The following is a 16,736-nucleotide window of genomic DNA, read 5'->3' as shown; positions in this document are numbered from 1 at the left end:
GTAATATAAACGAACATTTTTTCGTGCGATTGCGATTACATTGCATGCGTTTTAAATCGCGTTATTAGAAAAATCTATCACCGTTAGATCAGTCTTTCGTCGAACTTACCCGAAGCAACGATCCGATCTGAGCTCGAGGAAATCGTTGTTTTGACTGTGCGCGACAGAAGATTGATACTGGGGATGATAATTGCCGTTGTCGCCATTTCTCGTGCCATTGCTAGACTCCTGCTTCACATTTGCACCTGATACAAATAAAACAATTATATAAATCGCGATCAGTACACATTTTTTCCGTATTTAGATAATTCTTTTTATTAGGGACAAGATAAAAATAAAAATCGGCGCAGCACTTGATTAGTAAAAAATCGTGATGTTATTTTACAACTCTATTCGACAATATCAATGTACACGACGGAATGACTTTTGACATTTTCGCAAACCCCCTGTCCGCCGCATATCATTATCGTTTATCGAATGCGAGCGTGATCATTTTCTTCGGACGATTCATAGCCGAAAGAACGATGCCAGGACATAAGGGCGCGTGTCGTATCGGAAGTGAAGACGCATCGCTGCAACGACACGTGAGAGGGAAGGTGGGGTCTAATGGGGTGCCGACGATTTCGCGAGGGTAAGGGCTGCGCCCCCGATAAGTCAAACAGACTCCCGGGCCGTGGGAAGCATAAGTCACAAGCCTCCGGCGATAATTGTATTTGTAAACATTGGAAATTTACTGATAGGAAGAAGCGCGCCGCGATAGATTCAATTATCTTGATATCGCGAGAGATCTTGCAATAATTATCTTCGATAAAATGGACTTCGATGGACTCTCGTTACGCAAGAGAGAGAGATAAAATGTTTATTCAAGCACATGTCTTTGACGTCAAATAATTATTATCCTTATACGCTGCTTCCGTTAAAAAAAGAAATTATGTTTCGAGAAAAATATTATCTTTCTTTTATCGAGAGACTTCTCAACTTTCTTTAATTTAATATTATTCAAACATACTGATAACGCTTCATCGTATTCAAAAACTGCATACTCTAATGTATCAAATAAAAAAAATATCGATTCCTAATATTTTATATATAAGTACATATATAGATGAATATCCTAAATACATCGCACAAGCTACATATAATATTACGCGAAGATATATGTATATACGCGGCGCTTGGGAATCACATGCGTGTATGTGAATGCGTGTGTGTGTGTGTATATAGACATTAGCTAGCCCCCGATTCCCTCTGGGTGTTTGCTCTCGCCCGGTTGAAATGTTCGACGATACGTTTGTTCAATGCTGCTCGACGCTGAATTACACGTATCGTACCGTCGCGAATTTTGCGCGCGTGGAATAATGTAAACTGCTCCTCTTCTCATGTGTTCGACGTCGAAGAGAAGTCAAATACACGGCGGCGGGGTCCGATTTTTGCCTGTCTATTACAACAATTACGTTCGCCGTCGCGGAAAATGATATTTTCGCGCGACCCGATGTCGATAGTGACGTTAATAAGCGCGCGCGCGCGCGCCGCGTTAACGTCGGAGAAAAGATGAAGAAAAAAAAAAAAAAGAGAGAAAACGAGAGAATCGCCGCTGACTTAATATAAAGTGCTTACTCGCGTAATCCGATATCGATGATCGCCGACAAACGCCCGTGTTGATTCTTCCCGCTCTCTATCTAAGCTACGCTAAAAAGAACTCTGCCCCGCGGGCGCGACTTCTCGCCGGTTTTTAATAAAGGACCAATATTGCGCTCGGAGAATTATGTACATCATGATTATGTAGCGTGTCAAAAAAAAAAATATGGCACGAAAAAAATTATTTCTCGCGCGCAAAAAGATTGATGTGATGGTCGAACGGGAAAACCGCAACGCGCGTGGAAAGTGTCGGCGACTAATTAAAGATGTAGATGCGGTGTGTAACGCCCATTGCTCATTGATTGATTCGCTGATCAAGCGAGTTGAACGGAACACCCGATAAATTAATTCTTCCTTCTCTACAATCATTCCCGATGATGTTCCATGACGCTCCGATTCCGTTGCCTTGTTTCGGCTCGGTTCCGCAGTATAATATTTATATTTTGACGTAGTTGAATGTCAGAAGAGCGTGTCGAGAAGATGCGATATCTCGAGGCGAGAGTCTAGACATCTGCGCGCGATAACAGATTTTCCAACCAATTCCGAAGCCGAATCGACGCGTGCGAAACACTTCCGCGCGCTATACATGATTTCGCGGTGATTTCAGCGGAGATTGACATCCTCCAATCATGTTTAGCGAATTTCCAAACCCGGATTTATTTATCCAGACGAATTACCAGATGTCGAGTATTGATGTGACGCGGCTAAATAATTTCGCGACTCTCGAGAGACATACGATCAGATGATGAGACACTGATAGACGGAGAATAAACGCCAAGAGAATTGGCACTTACTTGACATTTGGTGAAACTCGGGTACGTACTGTTCGCTGTCTTCGGTCTCGGAGCTGCTACCTGCAAACAAGAGATATTTCATATTAATTTATGATAATTTGAGCAGGAATTAATAAAACTAATAGAATAAAAATTCTCTATTCGCGAATATCTAACGAGAATTTCTATTTTCCGTTCCGCGGCAAAATCATCCCCCTTTGATCGTCCGTTACATTACATCCACCGCGTATTACATCGCAGTTGGGCAAGGTAATTAAAATTAATGTTCCGAGAGAATAGTGGCTGTACGTAATTATCTTCGCTGGTGGCTTAGAGATAATTTGATGCTACATCTCTAAATTCTAAAAATCAATAGCACAATTTCTTCGTAATAACAGCTTTAATAACATTCCGATTTTTGCCGTTATCATTATCATTATTATTTTACAAAAATGTTATTATTAATAACGCTATTATTAATAATTGAAAGAATATTCAATAGTCTTATCGTTGATATATTAACTATATTTGAATTGTAAATTTATTAAAAAATTTTTTACTTTCTTATTTGGTTTTCAATTCTCAATAATGACGCATGCATTTCTTCAAAAAAAGAAAAAGTACAAAAAATAACGCCCGAACAGGGACTCGAACCCTGGACCCTCAGATTAAAAGTCTGATGCTCTACCGACTGAGCTATCCGGGCGGATATAACTTCCGTGGGATTAAAGGCGTATTCGAACCAAACTCGTGCACAATGAATGAAGAGGAGATAATTAAATTGTTATTATTATGTAAATTACAAAATAAAATGGAAATAAAATTTACAATAAAGCACTCACCGTCTTGCAACCAAGTTTCCTGCCTGTAGCCTTGTGGCATGTATAATTCGCTTCCTGTAATCAATAAATTTTTCTCAAATTAATATGTACGCATGTGTGTATTAATATAGTTACGTTATTGATCGCAAGATAAAGTAAACAAAGGGCAAGCGAAAATGCAAATACATTTGTTTGACTGAACATTGAACAGTATTTGCCAAAAATTGACAGAACACGTCATGTGCTTCCGTTGTTTTTGATTAATTGATATACCTATACACAATGTGTTCAACAAAAAAAAAAAAAAAAGATATTTGATAATTAACACGATAGGTGGATGGATGAGGGAAAAGGATATTTCTAGCCTCGATAAAAAGAGATACATCTTATCTGAATCGAGATCGGCGAGATATGCGGGAAGACAAACGGTGTTGCCGATGAGTGGCTGCGAATGAATCAGAGGCAAAAACAAACCCTTCAGCGTGAATGGGCGCATAAGAATGCCGGCGTGGAAACCTGGGGTGCGTTTAATGGACCTCCAGAATTCGCCATGGGTAGCCACTTGGTGGTAACCTCGTTTTGTTCCATGGCAGAATCCAGTCTAACGCGAATCGAATCTACTTACGCTACAGCTCATTGCTCGCGTGTATAAAGAGATATTCTCCTCTGCGATGATACTTCAAGGGTTCGCGTACGTGTCATCGTGTATGTCACGTCGAAATAAGTACGTCTAAATATACGTGTAACATGATTTTATGATCATCGAGATTTACGAATTTATTGTTAACTGCCGAATAATGGCTATTGTCACAGACATAAAATTCTTGTATGTGTATTTGTGTCATATTTAATAATATTAACAAAAAGATATCAGAAGTGTAACATAAAGCAACATACATTTCTCAGCAATCAAGTGCTATTTTTTTAGAGTTGATATATTGATGAGCATTAAATTTATTTATCAGAAGATTATAGTATGTACATTCGTTACTTTAATAAGCTAATTATCTTGTATCTAGAATTCTCAAAATTCAAAAATTTTTTCTTGTAATTTTTCTCTGGTGAATTACATAATTTAAATAGCAAAAAGCTTCTTTAATAATATTATATTTAATATTCTATTTTATATTATATTTTAATTTATTATATTTAATTTATATTTTTAAATATCTATTTTATTTTTGTTTTTATTCAATTCAATATAATCTATAATATTAAATAATTATCCCCATAAATTGACGTTTACAAATTAAAATCATTGAAATGAAGTTAATGTAACAAAAAAATATAATCTATATCATAAAACGTATACAATTAATTTATAAATCTTTGCATATCTTTTAATTAAATTTTTCCGCTATATTATTGTTTAAATTATTATAATGCCGCTTCCAGATGCGATGAAAAAAGACGAACGAAGAAGCGGGGAAAGCAAGCAACAATATATTCCCAACTGTCATCGCGACGCGGCGCGGAGTTTCAATATTTCTGAATCGTCGTCGAAAAGTGGATCGAGCGATGGAGGGGACGTAACGCGATTATGATAGAGAAATTGCGGCATTATAGGCAGTGATTGAGTTAGGCGGAGGTGGTCCATCCTGGGTGGCTCCGCACCACGGCATGCCAATGCTAGATATAAAGTGTCAATCACTGCAGCCAGACGTCGGCCGGGGTAGTTCGGCCGACTCTCTTCGACGGGGGTACAATGGGGGAGAGGTTCCACTGCGGGGACACACCCCAGGGGAGTCTTTGCGGTGATAACACGTCACTTATTGAATTTCGTGTCGAGAAATTGGCGTCGCATTTCTGGGTCAAGGCTAAGACTCGTCCGGAAGAAGAAGCATCATCGCGCCAGAGGAGGACAGCGCGAATTAATATCTCAAGAATATTTCAAGAAAGTTTGTCCTGAAATCTTTTTATCCGTGCTTTATCAAGCAGGATAACCAACATATGTCGAAGAAATTTCCTCTCGAAGTAAGAAGCATCATCGTCAAATTACTGATATAAGAAAATATGTAATAATGTAGACTTTCGTATATTTTTAGCATCGGAGACACATGGAGTCGGCCGAGCAGTTTGGAAAACGAGCCAAGTAAATTGGCAAGTATTCCGACCAGAGATTGTCTCGAGCGATGTTTCACGGTGCAGCCGCGTCTCGCCGCGACCTTTGGAAAATAATGTTGTCGTTGATGCGACTATATAAAGATATCGACTCGGCTGCCTGCGAGTGACAGGCTCTCTTCGGGGGGTATAGCTCCACCTTCCCTCTCTCCGTCCACCCTCTCGTCTCTCGTCCTTCTTCGCCGGCGCTTCGTTTCGGGGTACGCGCCCCGCACGTGTTCCTAAACGTGCCTCCCCCCTTCCCCTTCCCTCACTATGCGTGCGCTCTTCTCGGGATCTGCACAGCGGCTTCGTCTGTATATCGAAGGCCTCGCCCCCGATGAAAACGCGACATCTCCGAGCCACGACGGTATCAAAGAGCTTCAAAGTCGAACGACCGGGGGAATCGAAGAATCGACCGGTCTCTCTCTGCCCGCTCACCTTTTTCCCTTGATTGCATCCTCGCAAGCTCGTTAAGACGTAAAGTAGTTTTACAGCTCGTGGATACTTCTTTTCGGGAAAAAAACCGACTGACACGCGTATGAGAGTTATTGCCCTAGGCTCGCGCGAGAGAATATTTCTCTTTACCGATACGCATGTAATTAAAATATTCGATCGACTTTCAATTTTTTAAAAATTAATTATTCAATTAAAATTATTCAAATTATTAAAAATTCTACTCACCGGTGTGCAGTTTTTCATTGCTCGTGGTGTGAGACACCGGGTAGTTGCCAGGACAATATTCTCCGGTGACTGTCTGAAGCGGCTCTGGTAATCTGCCGAATCCGTTTTCGGGCTAGAACAATCGAGAGAAGAGAGTATGAATTGAGTGTAAGATATATAAAGAATTTTTAACAATATTTATTACTTTTACGCATTTGACGATTTATGTATTTCGAAAGTAAATCGCAATATCAAACACCAGCGAATGAAAGAGTGAATGTAATTAATATCAGAAAGTGATTGTAAGGCTCGAAGCTCTCAATATAGGAGCGCGAAAGACACAGTGAGAAATAGAGGGAGGTGGGTAAGAGAGGCGGCAAGGAAGACATCCGGTGAACGATTGGACGGTTTCCTCCTTGCGGGGCAATCTAGTGGTAAACTCAGTTACCGGTTTTGGGAATTTCGATAACGTAGACGTTCGGGCCTTTGACTCCGTAAAATTTAACTACGAACTGCGGGGATACGAATCGTCAAAAAATCGTGCGTTAAAAGTTACGCTATTTAAAAAGAAAAAAAAAAGACAGGATCGCTCTATTACGTAAAAATTAAGTTAATAAAGTGATAAAATAATTAAAAGGCTAAAATGTGCGCCGTCCGGAAGATGAATTGTCCCTTATCGAATGCGAACACATTTCTGATAGGGGATATATATATTGATATTAACGAGTATCCGGTGGACTCACGCTGCTCAAAGTTCCATTATTTGTTCATAATTTCTCCTCGAGATTTTCCTTTGATCGCAATTAATCGTCGTCCGCAATTAGCTGCCGTGATGGCATGGCGCCCGTAATCCGCGCGCTTGGACATAAATTTTAATTACATTCACTATTACCGCCTTAAATGTTTAATACGCTTGCCAAACCGTTATATATATATATATATATATATATATATATATATATATATATATATATACACACACATACATTTTTACTAATGCAAAAATGACTGACGCTGATAAAGAATGTTTGCATTGTGTGTATAAATAAGTAAATATGTTCTATAAGTTAATTTATCAGAGATAAAATTTTAAAAATACTTGCGCGCAAGAAAAAACAACAATTCAAACAAATTTAGAAAAAAATTTATCTGTATTATAAATATATAAAAATTTATTTAAATATTTAACATATTACACCCAGCATGGACATATAAACACGAAAGTAATTAGGCTACGTGAATTTTTACCATCAAGATGAATCTTTGTGTGAAATCATTGATCCTTCATCTCCGTCGGGGCTTTTTTGTCAAACAGGATTTAACAGCGAATTAATCAGGCAATGACGCGTGAGCGGGAAGCGCAAACACGAGGAGTGCGCGTACCATTTAACGTTAAAGGCCCGACGTGACCTTTCCCAGCGCACGGATGTGCGTTTTAGACGAATGCATTCGGCAGGAGAGTTTATTTACGCGCGTTTATGTGTCTCTCATGAAAACGAGATACCCACGACGAGTCGAGGGTACGCCCCGTCGTTCGCGACGGGGCTGCAACGAAGGGGTCGCGGCGACGGCACCCCATTTCACGTTCTCCACCCTCGTATAATAATTGCGCACTTTCGGTTCGCTTTATAATAAAGTCATCGAGAGCATCGCGAAACTGTATCCCTTCCTCCGACGGATCGGGAAGCATCGCGGGAACATTTTACATGCCCTCTTTTAAATGGAATCAGTGTATTATCACTGAAAAGCAGTGAATAATCACTGATGGACGTAGTGACATAAGTATTTATAATAAAATATTATATATGAAATAAATTTATAAGTAATATATTTTGTTAAAAAAATATCTTTGAATTGATCAAGAGTCTTGTTTATTTTTATATTTGTCACATCTTAAGAGTAAATAATATGTACAAATATAATTGTAAATTTTAGTATTAATTATACATGTTTCCAAATATATGTATGAAAAAAGCTTCTTCAAAAATAGAAGTTTAAAATAATTAAAAAAAAATTTAAAGCTATCCAAATATAATTTTTCAATATTAATACTTGTTACAATCAATGAAACATATGATGGAGGAGTAAAGTGTGAATATTTTCTTTGATCTTTGATAAAATCTTATGTCACTTCTTGAATCGATGACATTTTCATTAAATCAATTTAAAAATAGATATGACAACGATATCGAGATAAAAATTATGAAGAATGAATCTTAGAGAGAGCAAGGATAAATCTGAAATAATTCTATTATTGAAATAGAAAACTTATATAAACAAGTACATGGAATATTTTTAATGAGATGCGATTTTATGCATGTCTTATTTTATCCAATGAATAGATAAAAGCCGGTTTTCTCTGCTAATTATGTGCCGATAATAATAGCAGCGACGGTCAATTTTATCAATTACACGCGAGAGAAGTCCCGCTGTGTACTTTGCCAAGAAAGTTTTCCTGCCGTCTTTTTCTACCCTCATGCAACGACGAGGTGCGAAGACAATAACAGAGGTGGACATTAGAAGGCGGACAATGCCTGGTGAAAGGAACAATATATAGAGATCTCGAGATTAAAGAACGCGTCACACAACGGCCGAGTTTATCAGCTAATTGCTTTCCTCAATGCATCGCAAAAATCGCACTGGAGAAAAAGAAAATTTTTGTTCTTGTCCTAATTAAGTCTCGACAATAGTTCAGAGAGAATAGTTTGTGATAAATATATTTTTTTATTTTACTACAAGGTATTTCTACTCAAATCTTGTCTGAAAATTTCCCCATTTTCTAGAAATAAAATATTTTTATTCAAAATTTCAGGTAAAAAAAATATTCTAATGATTTTTTTTGGTGCAATTTTTTAAAATAAAATTTTTTTCGTTTCTGATGCTTTTCATTCGTACAAGGAGAAACATGAAGTCACTTAAATTTCAAGTAGTAGATTTGAACATGTACTAAAAAAAAAAACTAAATAGCTTTCGTAAGATAAATATATTTTTCATTTTTTTTTAAAAAAATTCAGTAAAAGAACTCTAATTTTCCTGATTTTTCCAAATAAAAATTCCTAAGAATTCCAAGTTTTCTAAATGAAATGGATATCCTATAACAAGAACAGTAATAAATCTTCGCGCTTCAACTATCGATTAGGCTGGCGCTTTTAAAGTGCTATAATAATAATTTAATTAATTTATATTCATTATATTCTTTATATTCATAAAGAAGAGAGTGAAGGGAAAAGGAGTATAATAAATAAGCTATCTATTTGCGAATAGATGATTACTAACATCGTAGAGATGTTTAAAAAGATTAGAAGATTAAATCCGAGTAAAATGACCGTACGCAATATTATTAGCCAGTTCTACGGAGAATTCAATCAAGGTGAGCGGCTAAACATCCAGCGCGATAATTCCGCAGCATGTCCCATCCCCGAGAAGGTCGTCCCTAATCATGGGAAACTCGAGTGGCGACATATGCTATCTCGCGGCAGTCAATTAAACGGCGCCGCCGATTCAACGGAGGTGGCCGGGGAGGGGGAGGGGGAGGGGGAGGACGAGTGTGTGGGAATCGGCTGATTTTTAGAATCAACAAACATAAATCAAGTGCCTCGCGGGTGCCCCTCTCGCCGAGTCATCCCCTCCCCGCGCGTGTCCATTGACCACCCGCGGATACTCGTGTCGTCGTCACGGTGGTGGCACGCACGCACGCGGGGAATATAACGGTGACAATTACGTGTTTAGAGGACACAGAAGGGGTGGCACACCCGTGGGACGAGCCAGCGGAGCGTGGAGGCGCGTGCCGCGGCAATTCGCCACCCGGTCGTCGAGCGATCATCTCTCGAGTGGTTGGCATTGTACGCGCGATGATCCCGGATCTCGTGCCGCACTCGGTAAGGATGACTCCCATTGTACGTCGAAGCGGCCCGACTTCGGGGAAGGCCGGATATCCGGATCGAACGGAACGCGATGGCCCTTACGCGCCGGTGCTCTCTTAATGGATCTTAAACACTTTCGCGACGGTAATGCGTTTTCCGAGTTTTCTTAAATATTCCTTTTACGAGTTGAATTTGATAAAGAGGTAATAAAGGCGCGGTAAAGAGAATCGATCAAATCTATTTGAATTTTTATAATTGAATATAATTATTATACATACACACAAGTCTTCCTCCTCAATCTTATTCTCTTATTCGGCCTCTCTGTCTTTATATTAATTAATTATTAATTATTTATATTAATAAATATAATAAAATAAATTTTATTTCATTATATTTTTATTTTGCATTTTATTTTGTATATTAAAGATTTTTCCTGACAGCGCGTGGAGATGAATATCGAAAAGATTTCACAATAAATCATTCCGATTACAATTAAATCACTATAAGTTACAATAAATTTTTCGCATGTCTTCGTGGTTGACATCAATAAAGTTGGTATGTTTATTAATACTCTGTTATTAATATTCAAATTATGGTTTATAAAGTTATAAAAATTCTTACACATAACACTACCGAGATAAGAAAAAAATGACTTGATTAATTTTTTTGACATTTCACTTTTTTTTTTTTAGAAAAGGCGACACATCGCAATCCGTCTAATTGTAGTATAAGTATTTATACTTGATTAATGCATTATAAAATAAAATTCCTCTTTTAATGTAATAATTAAATTAATAGAATAATTCTTTTTTTTTTGTATATCTTTTTTTAATGCGATGACTTTATCTAGATGTATATCTAACTTATTCTTCGCTCTAATACATATAAATAAATAAAGCTGATCAAATGTTATACAAATTTTCAAATTAAAGAATAATTTTGATCGATTGATAAAGATCACTATAAACTTGTCAATCTAGATAGAGCCCTTATCGATCATAAAAGCCTTATTTTTGAGAAAATAAATAAACTTTCAACTACTTACTAAGCCCGCCAATTCCGTTGTCGCAGCAGGCACCTCCTGATCCGCAATGTTCATCATAACTTCGCGGCTCGCCGTTTCGTTCCCCGGCCTATTCTTATCAAACGAGAAACTTGTCACTAAAAGACGAGCAAATTCGCCGATCCAATTGGAGGAAAAAAAAAACACGTAACCGAGTTGGCGCGACACAAGCGACACAACCTCGTCGATCGTTGCTGGTGTTGCGGCGCGAAGATCGAAGATAGCACTGAATCGGGTGATTTGATCTCGTTGCGAACAAGGGGGTGAGCCACCCTCGCGGTCGGAGCCGGGGGTTGTGTCTCCGGCAGGGTGTACGCCCCCAACGTGACGTAGAATTCAGTCCTGCGCGTATTTCGCTTCCTTGGACCATTGCAACCGGGTGCTGGGCGGAGCTTGAAATTCATTGGCGACACACACGTTCGAGATACGAGGGATGATGCTGCATCTCGCGAGAGAGAGCATTGGGTTCTCCGCAGCAGCGAGTTTCGCAAATTCGATTCGATCGCCATAGATAGAGATATTCGCGCCGTACGACCAATAAAACTTCAAGTCAGCCCGAATGAATGTACGGGTTCCAGAAAATAATCCGCGATAAAATTACGAAGGTAAAATTAACTTTTCTCGGAGAAACTTTGCATATTTTGCAAAATTGTTGAAAAAAATCGGGCATCTATGCCCAATAAATTAAACACGATCAATTGATTAGAAAATAATATAAAAACTGATGTGAAAATATGATAGCAAAATGTAAAAATCATAATTTTTTTATTTTTTGTTTTAATCTGGATAATAATAGAAGACACAAAGATATGTCCAGAAGATTTTATATAAAAAATTATAATCTCTATTCAATAATTATCTCAAAACGAGAGCTTATCCCAACTAAATAAAAGACTTTAGAATTAATTAATAATTGTGTGTATGATATATATTTTTTCAACATATATAACTGTTAAATTTAAGTCACTTAAATTATATTTTTTTTTCTATCCACAGAAAAATAATTATTAGTCTAGAATTAAACTTGCCTGCAATCACGTTACTTTTTTATAAATTTATACATTATGATTAAAAGTCGGTTACGGCAAATATTCGTTATCAATAGACGTTATCGCTTTGTACGTCTGCTGATAAAGGCGATGACATTCGGCAACAAGATTTCATCATCAAGATGTCACCACTAGAAAAAGATACACGCGTGCGTGCTTGCTGAATGTGTGGTTCACAATTTTTCACGGCTTATTTTGCTATCTCATTTGCTAATTCGCGGTCACGAAATTGCGAGTGAAAATGAGCTCGTGTTGTAAAATGGATTGAGTGAGTTGACGTGATACGCGACTGGGCGACTGACGCATCGATCATGTTGTAAACATCGGTTATTCCTGACCGTGTGCGGGCGAATATCAAGAAGGAAATTCTGGGGTAAATCATCTCGGCAATATATTACATCATTGTAAGTAACGACAATTTTTTGTGAATGACTTGCATCTCTCATTGTGAATTTAGGTTGATAATGTGACGTCGATATGTTTGCCTTTGTTACTGACGGTACTCCAAAAATTATTAACTATAAAATCTTTTACACACACACTTGCTAGCAAAATTATAGATTTAAATGAGAATCAAGATAGAGTTACTTGATTTTAATTAATTAATTTTTTACATTTATTAATTTTTATGACTATAAGAGATTGGAGTGATATAAATATTTATGCAGAAAATTTCGGAGCCATAAATTGTTGACGTGTAACATCGCACACATAATTCGAATACATAATTGTTATGCATTAAATTATTAATTGTTATTTCTTTCTTTTGTTAGATCCATTACTTTACGTGTAAACGCATTAAATCTGGTTAAATATTTTTAAAATTTTTATAATATTCGTTTTTCTATCGATCGACTCCGAAATGTCACTTTGACGTTTTGCGCATAATTGACATAACGACTTGATATATTAAAGACACATTTACGTACAAGAACAATGTTACAGTTTTCTCTCATTCCAATGCTAAAATCAGAATTCAAATTTGTAATACGTATGTATTATCGTCACGTTATCTGTAATCGTATAATGTCGAAAAGGTTTCTTTTGAGGTTAGGATAACCTAATTTCTTAGCTATGATAGCTGTTTTCTCTATAATTAAATAATAATATTTTATAATCTTAGACTGATTTCTCTTAAATCGTAAATATAATATTTACATATTTACAGATTTTATGAAATTTTGGGCGTTAATGCTCATAATATATCGATGAGATATGCGGCATCATCAGGTTAGACCAAATCCTCCGCGAATCTACCTGCTTGATTCATCTATCGCTACAAACTACTATATCTGCGCTCATCCGAGAAATGTCCGCGGTAGAGGCAACACCGTTCATCCGCACCATCGAGTGGGACATGATGGACAAAACCAAGTTCTTTCCGCTCAGCATGCTGTCCTCGTTCTCGGTCAGATGCTGTCTGTATCCTCTGACAGTGATCAAGACTCGGCTTCAAGTGCAGAGGCAAAATCACATGTACAACGGTAATTAATTTCGACATCGAATCAATTTCATTATTTGTAGAAGAAATAATATTCTTACAAATGTGATATATGATTTGCTTCTTTCATGGAATGACACAGGTATGATAGACGCGTGTAGAAAAATTTACAAAGTCGAAGGCGTCACGGGCCTTTACAGAGGCTTCTGGATAAGCTCCATTCAAATTGTTTCCGGAGTGTTTTATGTATCGACATATGAGGGTGTACGTCATCTGCTCACGCAGGATACACCCCTCGGACGTGTTGACTCGAAGGTTAAAGCTTTGATCGCTGGTGGTGCTGCGAGTTTAGTCGGACAAACGATCGTCGTTCCCTTCGATGTTCTCAGTCAACATTTAATGGTTCTCGGGATCAATAGCACTAAACACGGCAGAGTATACGTGGATAAGGTAAGTCGCAAAGTTTTTATAGATTTTTCGGTTTATCCTTTAACCGCGATTTATATTTATTTGTACTTGAAATATTAATTATATACGTTCTTCACAGATGGGAATGAATCCGTTGGGTTTGACCCTCGAACCTGGAAAAACTCGTGCACAAATCTCCGCCGAAATAATAAAATTGATCTATCAGAGGGATGGTTATCGCGGTTTCTACCGAGGATACATCGCGTCTTTATGCGCGTATGTACCTAACAGCGCCCTTTGGTGGGGATTGTACACAGTTTATCAGGGTAAGCGTACTTTGTGCCTTCTAAACAAATAAAAAAAAAAAGATAACTTATTTATCACATTATTCTTTTCCTCTAGACGAGCTTATAAAGGTACTTCCGGGATGGTTTTCGCATCTATGTATTCAGGCGGTGGCGGGCACACTAGGAGGCTTTACGACCACGATTATTACGAACCCCCTGGATATCGTGAGAGCAAGATTGCAGGTGCAACGATTAGACAGTATGCTTAGTGCGTTTAGGATACTATGGATCGAGGAAGGACTACTTATGTTCACCAAAGGACTTTCCGCGAGACTTGTGCAATCCGCGTGCTTCAGTTTTTCAATAATCCTAGGATACGAGACCATCAAGAGAGTGAGCATAACCGAGGAGTACAAGAGTTACATCCGGTGGTGAGCTCCAGAGTTACTATTACGATTAATTTTACACAAACTGGACGGAATGGCGTACATTCCATCCACAATTTTTTATACAACCGCGATGCGCCCAATCAATATGTCATCAATATCACTTTCTACGCATCAAAAAAAAAGTTTGGTCATAAATCAATTAGCAAATTCACTATACCATAATAAAAATATCCTGTAGAGAGTGAGATTCTCGCGTAAAAAAAAAAAAAAGAATTATTTTTTCTATGCAGGGCTATGCAGTAAAAAAAATCATGTTCTTTATATCATTAAATTACAGTATGTTTTATATAGCGATCAAAAAAGTTATATCTTTCGTTATATTTGAATAAATAAAATTGGTCATGTGCGTGCTTTTCGCCCAAATTCACGCACTGCAATTTAACATTATAGTCACAAAAAAAAAATAGAAAATTCGAAAAAAGATACTTTGTTGTACATGAAACGATGGCTTCGAATTCTAACAGAACTCTATGAAATAGTGACAACTAGGTGAATTATTTATGTAAATGTAATGATGCGCATTTTGTACGCTACCGTTATGTGTCAGATGGAGTACAAAACTTTGTAACATATATTAGATATGTTACTGTGATATAAATATAATAAATATGCTCCCATTCGTGTTTTAAAGACGGCTTGTATATATTAGATACGTGCTCACGTTGAGAGAGATGTGTTAATGATAAAATGATATATAGATACACACAGAATCCTAGTCAAATATAGGCATGTAATGTGTACGCACGTATATATGCCGGCCGTCCTTAAGATACAAATTTAGAATGTAATATCTGAATTAAATGGATTACTAGCTCAGAGAGATGAAATATCGATATATCATATACTTGTATTGTAAAGAAACTCAAGAAACAAGATTATTTAATACCGCTATCCATATACTGTTTATGTACATACGGAAAGATTGAAATCCCTGATAAATCTTAAGAGGATATGAATAAATTTTATCATCTACATTATAAATTGCGTGCAGCCGCTTATTTTCCACTTGAAAACGAACGGCCTTATAATGTCTTATGATCGCAAAGCGTACGTAATTTTTTTTTCATTTGAATATAAATAGGTTTAATTTAATTAACGCGCATGATAATGACTGAAAATTGGCCCCTCTCGGTGCGATGTAAGCGCAACTAGCTAGGCAAATTAGCGCACCGCATTGAAATTAACTCGCCCGATATGCAAATCGGAGGTTGAACGAACCTACGAAGATAGACAAAGACCAACGCGCGTTCCCGAGTTCCTATTCTACGAGTGAACGATGTATCGATTGGTATGCACCGTAGAGTGGATCAATCTGACATCTCCTGCCGATGACTGGGCGCCAGATTGGCGCTGCGATTTTACCTATGCCGGTATCGTTGCCGCGGCCTAAGGATGCATGAATTATTCCAGGGCCGAGCTTAACGCCTACCGGTCGATTAATCGGATCCAAGCGAAACGACCTTCGTGCGAGCGATGAAAGTTATAATTGCATAATTGCAACATGCAAATGCGCGTCACGTCGAACGTCAAATGCCAGAGACTCAAGTACGGCTCAAGTTAATTCTACAATCTTTACTTTAAGACCACGATTAGGATCAATCGCATCGTTTATAATCGTTTGATTAATGAGAAATAAAAAATATAGCTATAAGAAATATTGCATACATTTACATAAGACTCTCTAATGAACTACGTTTCATCATCTCTATCTGTATATGTATACATTAATTTTTAGATATTATAAATTGCTTGAATTTTTGTTTGTTGTACATGCGAGATGATTCATGAACACGTGGTCTCACATGACACATTTTTATCCACCTGTGTGACAGGTTGTTGTAGCCATCTATCGTCACTGTAATGCATCGTACAACTTTGTGACTCATGTTTCCCTTATCTACAGGGTAGCTTATCATTCAGGCTGTCGAAAACATTCCTCTTGTAGCGATAAATATCAGTATCTATATATACAACTTTCATCACCAGATGCCTGATTAATATATGATTTATAATTATATTTTGATAAATTTAATAATTCACATTATTCTTTTCATAAACAATTAAATTTTGCTTTTGATAAACCTAAACTGCATATTAGATGTGAACACAGCATCAACCGCTCAAAGAAAGAGACCCGAGCAAACATCAAGCAGAAACGGAGCATTCGTTGCTTCCTTATTT

General features: G+C 37.4%; 2 protein-coding genes and 1 non-coding gene across 9 annotated transcripts in view; 1 reads left to right on the top strand and 2 right to left on the bottom strand.

The window, feature by feature from the left end:
* LOC126857516 (ETS translocation variant 1-like) overlaps positions 1-16,736 on the bottom strand; it is an 83,083-nt gene that overhangs the window by 6,665 nt on the left and 59,682 nt on the right. For 2 of the 6 annotated variants that reach the window (XM_050607010.1, XM_050607011.1), the window contains 5 exons: positions 10,904-10,991; positions 6,017-6,128; positions 3,254-3,307; positions 2,433-2,492; positions 110-245 (listed from right to left, as the gene is read on the bottom strand). In XM_050607010.1, the coding sequence (XP_050462967.1) occupies positions 110-245; positions 2,433-2,492; positions 3,254-3,307; positions 6,017-6,128; positions 10,904-10,991 (450 nt within the window). The remainder of the gene's footprint in view (positions 1-109; positions 246-2,432; positions 2,493-3,253; positions 3,308-6,016; positions 6,129-10,903; positions 10,992-16,736) is intronic. The other 4 variants (XM_050607012.1, XM_050607013.1, XM_050607014.1 and 1 more) reach the window with 3 other exon arrangements.
* On the bottom strand, positions 3,045-3,117 carry Trnak-uuu (transfer RNA lysine (anticodon UUU)). Its single transcript has one exon. It is a non-coding gene; the product is annotated as a tRNA-Lys (tRNA).
* Positions 12,123-15,536, top strand: LOC126857527 (solute carrier family 25 member 44). 2 transcript variants are annotated; one of them, XM_050607034.1, is made up of 5 exons: positions 12,123-12,374; positions 13,139-13,454; positions 13,554-13,861; positions 13,959-14,145; positions 14,222-15,536. In XM_050607034.1, the coding sequence occupies exons 2-5, from the start codon at positions 13,280-13,282 to the stop codon at positions 14,539-14,541; spliced, it is 990 nt and encodes a 329-aa protein (XP_050462991.1). In that variant the 5' UTR covers positions 12,123-12,374; positions 13,139-13,279; the 3' UTR covers positions 14,542-15,536. The 2 variants fall into 2 exon arrangements, with proteins under 2 accessions (XP_050462991.1, XP_050462992.1); XM_050607035.1 differs by lacking the exon at positions 12,123-12,374 and adding an exon at positions 12,441-12,469.

Source organism: Cataglyphis hispanica, chromosome 21, assembly GCF_021464435.1.
Source record: "Cataglyphis hispanica isolate Lineage 1 chromosome 21, ULB_Chis1_1.0, whole genome shotgun sequence".
Lineage (NCBI taxonomy): Eukaryota > Metazoa > Arthropoda > Insecta > Hymenoptera > Formicidae > Cataglyphis > Cataglyphis hispanica.
This window is presented reverse-complemented; position numbering and strand designations above follow the sequence as displayed.

Excerpts from the sequence above, each read along its gene's own strand:
- LOC126857527 (XM_050607034.1), top strand. The coding sequence starts at position 13,280 with ATGTCCGCGGTAGAGGCAACACCGTTCATCCGCACCATCGAGTGGGAC. Across the intron at positions 13,455-13,553 it reads GCAAAATCACATGTACAACG|GTATGATAGACGCGTGTAGA; the intron begins GTAATTAATTTC and ends GGAATGACACAG. Across the intron at positions 13,862-13,958 it reads GCAGAGTATACGTGGATAAG|ATGGGAATGAATCCGTTGGG; the intron begins GTAAGTCGCAAA and ends CGTTCTTCACAG.